At 33.0% G+C, this 9,593-nt stretch overlaps 1 protein-coding gene across 1 annotated transcript; it reads left to right on the top strand.

Annotated features, from left to right (window-relative positions):
* The first annotated feature begins 2,430 nt into the window (after positions 1 to 2,430).
* LOC143069781 (uncharacterized) lies at positions 2,431 to 9,273 on the top strand. Its single transcript, XM_076244562.1, has 4 exons — positions 2,431 to 2,798; positions 4,042 to 4,257; positions 4,958 to 5,164; positions 8,971 to 9,273. Exons 1-4 carry the CDS (start codon positions 2,520 to 2,522, stop codon positions 9,160 to 9,162), a joined length of 894 nt encoding a protein of 297 aa, XP_076100677.1. The 5' UTR covers positions 2,431 to 2,519; the 3' UTR covers positions 9,163 to 9,273.
* Positions 9,274 to 9,593: the final 320 nt, after the last annotated feature.

Below are 9,593 nucleotides of genomic sequence, written 5' to 3'. Positions count from 1 at the left end.
AATTTATCTCTATCTATAATAATATTCAAGATAATAACCAAAAACAGCAAAATTTCCTCAAAATTACCAATTCAGGGGCAGCAGCCCAACAACCGATTGACCGATTCATCTGAAAATTTCAGGACAGATAGATCTTGACCTGATAAACATTTTTATTTCATGTCAGATTGCCTCAAAATGCTTTGGTTTTTGAGTTATAAGCCAAAAACTGCATTTTACCCCTATGTTCTATTTTTAGCGGTGGCGGCCATCTTGGTTGGTTGACCAGGTCACGCCACACATTTTTAAACTAGATACCCAAAAGATGATTGTGGCCAAGTTTGGATTAATTTGGCCCAGTTGTTTCAGAGAAGATTTTTGTAAAAGATTACTTTAATTTACGAAAAATGGTTAAAAATTGACTATAAAGGGCAATAACTCCTAAACGGGTCAACTGACAATTTTGGTCATGTTGACTTATTTGTAGATCTTACTTTGCTGAACATTATTGCTGTTTACAGTTTATCTCTATCTATAATAATATTCAAGATAATAACCAAAAACAGCAAAATTTCCTCAAAATTACCAATTCAGGGGCATCAACCCAACAACCGATTGACCGATTCATCTGAAAATTTCTGGGCAGATAGATCTTGACCTGATAAGCATTTTTATCCCATGTCAGATTCCACAAAATGCTTTGGTTTTTGAGTTATAAGCCAAAAACTGCATTTTACCCCTTTGTTCTATTTTTAGCCGTGGCGGCCATCTTGGTTGGTTGACCAGGTCACGCCACACATTTTTAAAACTAGATACCCCAAAGATGATTGTGGCCAAGTTTGGATAAATTTGGCCCAGTAGTTTCAGAGGAGAAGATTTTTGTAAAAGATTACTTTAATTAACGAAAAATGGTTAAAAATTGACTGTAAAGGGCAATAACTCCTAAACGGGTCAACTGACCATTTTGGTCATGTCAACTTATTTGTAGATCTTACTTTGCTGAACATTATTGCTGTTTACAGTTTATCTCTATCTATAATAATATTCAAGATAATAACCAAAAACAGCAAAATTTCCTCAAAATTAACAATTCAGGGGCATCAACCCAACAACCGATTGACCGATTCATCTGAACATTTCAGGGCAGATAGATCTTGACCTGATAAACATTTTTACCCCTGTCAGATTTGCTCTAAATGCTTTGGTTTTTGAGTTATAAGCCAAAAACTGCATTTTATCCCTATGTTCTATTTTTAGCCGTGGCGGCCATCTTGGTTGGTTGACCGGATCACGCCACACATTTTTTAAACTAGATACCCCAATGATGATTGTGGCCAAGTTTGGTTTGATTTGGCCCAGTAGTTTCAGAGGAGAAGATTTTTGTAAAAGCTAACGCCAGACGACGACGGACGACGGACGACGGACGCCGGACGCAAAGTGATGAGAAAAGCTCACTTGGCCCTTTGGGCCAGGTGAGCTAAAAAGTGGACCCAGGATTTTAAGGGGGCAAACCAGACACCATAAGGAGACGGACAAGTAAAAAAGTCCATGCATGTAGTTGCTTAAGGAGGCGGGCTCCTGTTTCCTTAAATTCGCCCCTTTAGATCTTTGATTTCAATTTGGTGATCACTAGACGTTAAGCAAACAACAAGCAATCATTGTTTATGTCGACTGTGCAAGTTCCGAGAAACCTGTGCAGAATATTGACAAGGCATATATTTCAATTCAAATATTTATTGAGAAATAAACTTTAAACAGCAAGTTTATGACAAGTTCAAAATAATTAAAAATATAAATAAAAATTCACACGTCTATTTACAAGCATTTAATTACAATGAATGTCTTCAGTTCTAAGATCTAGATACTTTTCATTGTAGTTCAGGGAGAAACCATTTGATTTGTATTGAGGAAGGCCGGGGAGGGGCTAGATTGAAATTGGGGGAAAAAGATAGGACAGGAGTTTTGAGTAAAAAGAAATGCAGGATGACACACTTTGCCAAAAAAAAATGACAGAAAGACAGAATGACACTTAGAATAGAGTAAAAAATAAAAATTCAGAACAGATATTGCATCTCAGTATAGAAAAAAATGCAGGACAAAAGTTGTCACCCCCCCCCCCCCCCTTAAAAATTCAAATGGTAGCTCCCTTAACACACACACACCGTGAGTTATTTTCTCTATTACGAAAATCGTATATTTTTCTATATATTAAGAAAATCGTTATCATTCTTGACCAAATTTCCGAACTCTAAAATAACATAATTACTCTACTTAATATTTTCAGTTGATAAGAAACGCGGACCTGATAGAGAACGTCTTAGAAAGTTGGTGTGCTTTCGAAGACGTCCGCTTCAAATTAATGTGATAAATTCACGGCAATAGCATGTTTCAATATAACCTGGTATCAATGATCAGTCAGAAATAGAGAGCCATCGCGCTGAAACGTAAACCAGTCAACAAACCGGTATTTACACATGTGTACATGTATGTCCTGATTCTTAACTGATTCTTAACACTGATTTTCTAACTTATACAACAGGATGCCGTTTATCTGTGGAGTGGACCATAGAGTTATAGCTGCAGGGTCTCTGTCTATCACCACTGGAATAGCAGTTTTCACGACTTATAAATGGATAGCCGAAAGAAGGCGAAAAGCTCAAAGTAACGTTTATGAATCGGAAAAATTAGTGAACGAATACCTTGCTTTTCATTTTGCAAATGAGAAGAACATTCGCCTAGATCTTATTCCTTCAAGTGCTCTCGACTTTCCTAAACGATGTGCTGATTTGTGTCTAAAACACTCGGAGACTCTTTTGAAGGTATGTTTATATAAGAGGATTATGTCCACTGCTTTGATGAAAGGGAGACTACTCGAAAGTTTCAAAATCATCCTAGCCTTCAATGGCCTTGGGCTGTGAAAATGATATTTCCCTTTTTTTTCTAAAATTATATTTTCTGTACAACATACATTTCTGTAATCAGTATTTTATTGGCGATTTTGTTATCATTTTCAGTTATATTCTAAACTTTTGCACCCCTCATTCTTTATTCATTTCTTTGATTTTTTGTTATGAATCTGTATTTTGTAAACACCACCCACATGACCCAGACGCTATTTATGTTTTGAAAGAAAAAAAACACACCTTTTTGATAAACTTTATAAGATAAAACCAAGACTAACAAATGATTAAAAACAGTTTTTTTATCCTGAGAAAAAAGTATTCAATTTATAACAAATAGTGGTAAGTATAGGTTAAAAAGAAGCTTTCTTTATAAATACATGTATTAAAAATTTATCAAGGTTTGAAAAATATCTCTTATAGGAAAAAATGATATTTACTATTTTTGGTGATCTAGCTGAAAGTTGTGGCCATTTCCTAACAGCAAAATTGGCCATCAGTTTTATCTATGTTTTTTTGTTGCAAATCCCCCCAAAAATGTTATCTTTTTATTTGTTGCATTTGTTGCAAATCCCTCCAAAAAGTTTTATCTATGTTTTTTGTTGCAAATCTCTCCCCCCCCCCCCCGAAATGCATTTATTCAGAAGAAGAAAAGTGTTCTTTAATTGTTTAAAAAAAATTAAGCATGATAAGATTGATATTAAATAACAAACAAACACTAACCTGCTGTCAACACCAAGATTGTGATTCAAACTGTCCTCCTGATCATTTTAAATTTGTGTTCATTTCCTCCACATCTTTAGTTGCAAGTTTCGCTTCCAAATTTATGAAACTAAAATTGACTTCAGAACATTATAAAGTGGTTGAAAATTGAATACCTTTTCTGTCAAAAAAAGAAAAAAAAGAATTATTATCCTTTATGTTGAGGGCTGAGGACAATTGACTTGTATATCAAATAGATAGACATTTTGTTTTCTTTGTGCCCTAATTTGCTGTAATTGCCACAAATCACAAGCACAAAAATGCATTTGAAAAAAAATCTGTTGTGTTGTCTATTACTGTGAGGTTTCTGTCATTTATAATCATAAAGACAGCAACCCTAAAACACATCAAATAAAAACAGCAATTTATTTCTTAATATGTACATTGTATTATTTTGCAGTTTAATTCTGTTTCACGAGCATTAGATATAGGATGTGCAGTGGGTCGATCATCGTTTGAATTAGCCAGAAAGTTCCAGGAAGTCATTGGTATTGACTATAGTCAAGCTTTTGTTGATGCTTGTCAACAATTAAAGGACCAAGATAGCAGAGTCTACTTCATCACAGACGAGGGAGAGCTAACGACAGGCTGTTCTGCTAAAGTTGCAGAGGGCATTGTAAGTTCTAGACTAATGACATTGGATGAAAAATTGACTGTAATTATTTTATTGCAGAAAATAAAACTCACAAATTGAAAAAAAAAAGTAGTAAAGGAGTTATAATATCTCTTTGTGCAAAGTGATATATTGAAGCGCAATTTAATTGACACAGATGTACACATGACACACATAGCCTGACTCAGACTTGGTACAATGTACATACAATATGACATGAACAGATTGGTATTACTAAATTATCCTCCTTTACCTAAAAATTATTTTGACAAAATACAAATGCATCCTGAAACTGGATAAAGGGAGACAAATCTAATACCATTTTGTTAATTATTAGTAATAATTGATATTTAACATTGAACTCGAAGGGATTTTGAAGAGTGAAGTTTAAAAAAGACTATATAGCTGTCTTTTTTAATATTTTTATATGAATTTGAAATCTTTTTTTGTCAATGTAACATAATGACTTTTAAAAGAATGGACTTTGTTATTATAGTTCACATAGTATAGATCATAAAGCAGTCATCAAAAAGCAAAATAGAAGATCAGAGTCAGCAACAAAACATTGACAAGTATTTATTTTTTATTTTTGTGTTTATCATTTATTTTGAAAATTCTGCATTTTTATTCAATATTTGTCATGACAATTAGATCTGATATGTTACAAATCTTCAGTTTTTTTCTAAGTTTTAATTTATTCCAGAATAAAAGTAGATGTTCCTTTCAACAAGGTGATGCCTGTGACCTGCCACATGACATTGGAAAGTTTGGATGTGTATTAGCAGCCAATCTAATTTGTAGACTCCATACTCCTTTAGACTTCCTCAATAGAATGGCTGATTTAGTTATTCCTGGTGGAATTTTAGTGATTACTTCTCCTTATACTTTCCTTGAAGAATTTACACCCAAGGTAATTACTTATTATTTTCATACATGTTGTACATAACAGTTTTCTAATGGTGTTGGTTTTTTTGTGTGTTTTTTTTATCTTTATTTTTGTACATCTCCTTTTATCATATTTTAAAATATTTCTTGATGAGTTAAATTCTGATTAAATTCCCATTTATGGTCTAAAATATAGAAAAGAAAAAAAATATGGGGTATTCATCCATGACAAAATATGTGCACAGCAAAAATGATTAAATTACAAAAAAGTTGTGAGTTTGAATTCTACTTATTACAAGTGTGTTCCACTATGCAATAGTAGCATAATTAACCAAGATTGTAGGTTTCCTGCTGATGGTCTCTGGCAATACTGTGGATTCAGTATTATTTGTAGGATACATATTTTCACGGGATTCCTGGGTACAGGTGAACCATGAAATCAAATGTTCAACAAATAACATGTTCTTAATAGGGTTTGTATCGTCAAGTTATTGGAATTCCAATGGGGACTAACTGTGCACCACTTATTGCGGACCTGTTTTTGTATTGTTATGAGTTACAATTTATGACTAAAATTAGCAAAGACCCATCAAAACAACATTTGATACAAAAATTTAACAATACTTTTAGATATTTGGATGATATATTGGCTCTAAATAATGACGACTTCAGTATGTATACTAAAGAAATTTATCCTGTAGAACTTACTTTAAATAAAGCTAATGATAACAATGACCACTGCCCTTTCCTCGATCTTGATATCTATATCATAAACGGGAAGCTTAATACAAAAATTTATGATAAAAGAGATGATTTTTCATTTCCTATTGTTAATTATCCATTTTTAGATGGTGACGTTCCCTTGTCACCATCTTATGGTGTTTATATATCTCAACTTGTACGATTCGCTCGTGTATGTAACAATGTATTAGATTTTAGCGAGAGAAATTTATGTATTACTGAAAAATTATTACACCAGGGTTTTCGATATCACAAACTGGTCAAAACATTTACTAAATTTTATCACCGGTATAAGGAAATAATTCGTAAATATAACTCAACATGCAGACATCTTATACGTTCAGGTATTTCACATCCAAAATTTTATGGAAATATTCTTTATAAAGCACAAAAATGTCAGTATTCTCCTCAGAAACTAACAAAACCTTTAAATAGACTTATTAAAAGGGGATACAGGGCCGTAACTAGCCCCTTTTAATACTGAGGCAAAATGTATTTTTGCGAGGGGTCTTGGGGCCGTTTAAGCTCTGAAGCTCAGAAGCTCTGAGAAAAATAACGCGAAATTGTGCATTCTGAGCGTTTCCCGGACTCTTTCTTACATAGAAACGCAAATCATTTTTAGCTATTTTTTCGACAATATTCTGGTAACATAGATTCACTTTAAAGTTTTAGGGAAATTCAAAACATTAAAAAAACCGATATTTAGAATAAAGCAAAAATCGTAATTCACATAATCATTAATACCGGATCTGTCCGTCTGTCTGTTCTTGTCTTGTATTGTGCTGATTTTTTATGACTAGATTTAAATATAGTGACAGTCATAAGTGCAGTAATATACGTTAAATACTAGTATTGCTCAAGTCGACACTAGGGACCATATCGACCTTGTTTTACGGTATTTATGATTATTTCATTATTGAAGACCCTCCAGCAACTATCAAGATGAAGAACAGGAATAAAAACTTTGACCATTGATCATTTGTATTTTTTTCTTTATACATTGACATTGTGTGCGATTAGCTCCCGTGCACGTGTACTTCATATTCCTTTTCTTTCTGTTAAAGGGTCTGAACACGACTTAATGCAAATTTAACCCTTGAATGTAAAAGGTCATATATATGGCAATACATTGATGTTTTTTTTCAACAAATGATTTGATACCGGGAAATTGGTGGTTTTACTTTAATTTAAACCATGTCAGCTATCTAGTTTTATCCACAGGGGCTTGGGTATATGATACAGTTATTTTTTTTGTTGTTTTTTTTTTTGTTGATTAAGTTAGATATTCAATTTTCTATATTTATAATACATATCTATTACTTCTGTGCATATCTCACCTACAGAAAATAGTTAATTTTGCCCTCTATACTAAGAAAAATTGAGTATGGTTTTATATACAAGAAAGGCAGTTCCGTATTTTTTTATATCACGTCCAATTCTCCATGCAGAAACGACCACTTTTTTCTGTGTCCAGTAGCATCGTATATTCTAAAAATACTTTCTCGCATAATGGCTGGAAATTAGTAGACATGCAACATTACACAGTGTGACACGTTTACAAATTAAAATCAACACTCAGACTAGTCATTACGTAGGACAATAAATGAACAAAAGACAAACCCGGGACACAGAAGTACAAACAAAAGACCATCAACTCTGAAAACGAACAAGTAAAATAGAAACATGGATTACAAAAAATATGCAGGGGCGACATCAGAGAGTGAAGAGAACTTGCTTCTTGCAAGACACTTTCAGTGAAAACAACTGATATGAAGACAATCATATGAAGACAATCTTCTTGTTTTAGTTTTTTTTTTTTGAAATTTAAAACATGAGGCATTTGCCTCATTTGCCTCAATGTAGTTACGGCCCTGGGATATAGTTACGATACTGTTGTCAGGTCATTAAAGATTGCATATTTTGGCTTTAACATTGATTCACTGATAGGGTCTTTGCATCGGAACTAAACACATTTATTTCTTAAAAAAAACAGTTGTTGGCATGACACGGGTTATGTTCTTCTCATATATTTTATGATAGTATGATACTAAACCCCTAACGGGAGGGATTGTACCTGATATTCATATGATGAAGACATAATCTTTCAATCAGTTTAATTGAGGTCTGGAGCTGGCATGTCAGTTAACTGCTAGTAGTCTGTTGTTATTTATGTATTATTGTCATTTTATTTATTTTCTTTTGTTACATCTTTTGACATCAGACTCGGACTTCTCTTGAACTGAATTTTAATGTGCGTATTGTTATTCTTTTACTTTTCTACATTGGCTAGAGGTATAGGGGGAGGGTTGAGATCTCATAAACATGTTTAACCCCGCCGCAATTTTGCGCCTGTCCCAAGTCAGGAGCCTCTGGCCTTTGTTAGTCTTGTATGATTTTAAATTTTAGTTTCTTGTGTATAATTCAGAGTTTAGTATGACGTCCATTATCACTGTACTATTATGCATATTTTAGGGGCCAGCTGAAGGACACCTACGGGTGCGGGAATTCTCGCTACATTGAAGACCCATTGGTTGCCTTCGGCTGTTGTTTGCTCTATGGTCGGGTGGTTGTCGCTTTGACATATTCACCATTTCCTTTCTCAATTTTATTCAAAGATTTGCAAATCCAGGAAATCAAATATCAACAAATATGGATAATAATGCAAATTTTCAGCAATTCTTGAAAATTGATACCCACAAATATAACTGAATCCACATTAATACCACATATTCTTAGGCCAAATAAAATAGTATGTGTGGTTCCAGTTACATCTGAAAAAAAGTTAGGGTAGGTAGGTAGGGAATTTTTTTTTATTTTATGTTTTTTTTTTACATTGAGTCTATGGGAGCAACATTCTGACTTTAACAGTGCTTAATGAAAAATGACAATAAAATCTTCAGGGTAGGCTAATTTCAAGATGAAAAAGTAGGGAAGGTAGGGTCGCTGGAACCACACATATATTTTTATTTGGCCTTATATATTTAATCACTCTTACATTCACAATGAGGACAGAATTGACTGATTTATCTTCAATCGTTTTATGTTTATTTATTTATCATATTAATTTTGATTTTTTAATATTTTTTTTAGAGCAATTGGTTAGGAGGATATATAGGTAAAGACAACAAGCCTGTTACAGGGAAGATGACCTTGAAAAAAGTTTTGGGACCAGCATTTGACCTTGTAGATGAAGTAGATATGCCTTTCTCTATTAGAGAGACAGCAAGAAAAAATCAGTTGACTGTTGCTGAAGCCACTGTGTGGAGAAGAAAAAATGTTTAATGTTGAAATAATATAGTCATTTTAGAAGAAGGACTGGAACAAAAATTCTTTCGAAAACTATCTTAACAGAACAATTATCTTAAATGAGTATTAAAGTCACTACAAACACTTCTTTAATTTATATTGTGCCACACTTTTGGTTCCTTCCTATGATGATGCGTCTATTTTGGAAGTTGCTGCTTAAAAGAAAATATACTTTTTAAAATCAACTGAATAATGAAAATCCTTTATTAGAAAATATATTCCTCAACTGTGTTTAGGTGCATTGGCGGATCCAGGGGGGTTGATTAGAAAACTAATACAGAATTATTCAGGACATATTTCAAAATATAGTTATTTAATATTTTTTTTTATAATTTATAAAGTATTAATGAGAAGGAATGCAGCTGGTTTGTGTTCAAATATAAAATTAGATTAATTCTCAGTAGTTA

Source organism: Mytilus galloprovincialis, chromosome 3 (genome assembly GCF_965363235.1).
Source record: "Mytilus galloprovincialis chromosome 3, xbMytGall1.hap1.1, whole genome shotgun sequence".
Lineage (NCBI taxonomy): Eukaryota > Metazoa > Mollusca > Bivalvia > Mytilida > Mytilidae > Mytilus > Mytilus galloprovincialis.
This window is presented reverse-complemented; position numbering and strand designations above follow the sequence as displayed.

What these genes read in the sequence shown, in the direction of transcription:
- LOC143069781 (XM_076244562.1), top strand. Translation starts at nt 2,520, where the DNA reads ATGCCGTTTATCTGTGGAGTGGACCATAGAGTTATAGCTGCAGGGTCT. An exon ending in CTAAAGTTGCAGAGGGCATT is followed by an intron (nt 4,258 to 4,957) that starts GTAAGTTCTAGA and finishes AATTTATTCCAG; the next exon opens with AATAAAAGTAGATGTTCCTT. An exon ending in TTGAAGAATTTACACCCAAG is followed by an intron (nt 5,165 to 8,970) that starts GTAATTACTTAT and finishes TATTTTTTTTAG; the next exon opens with AGCAATTGGTTAGGAGGATA.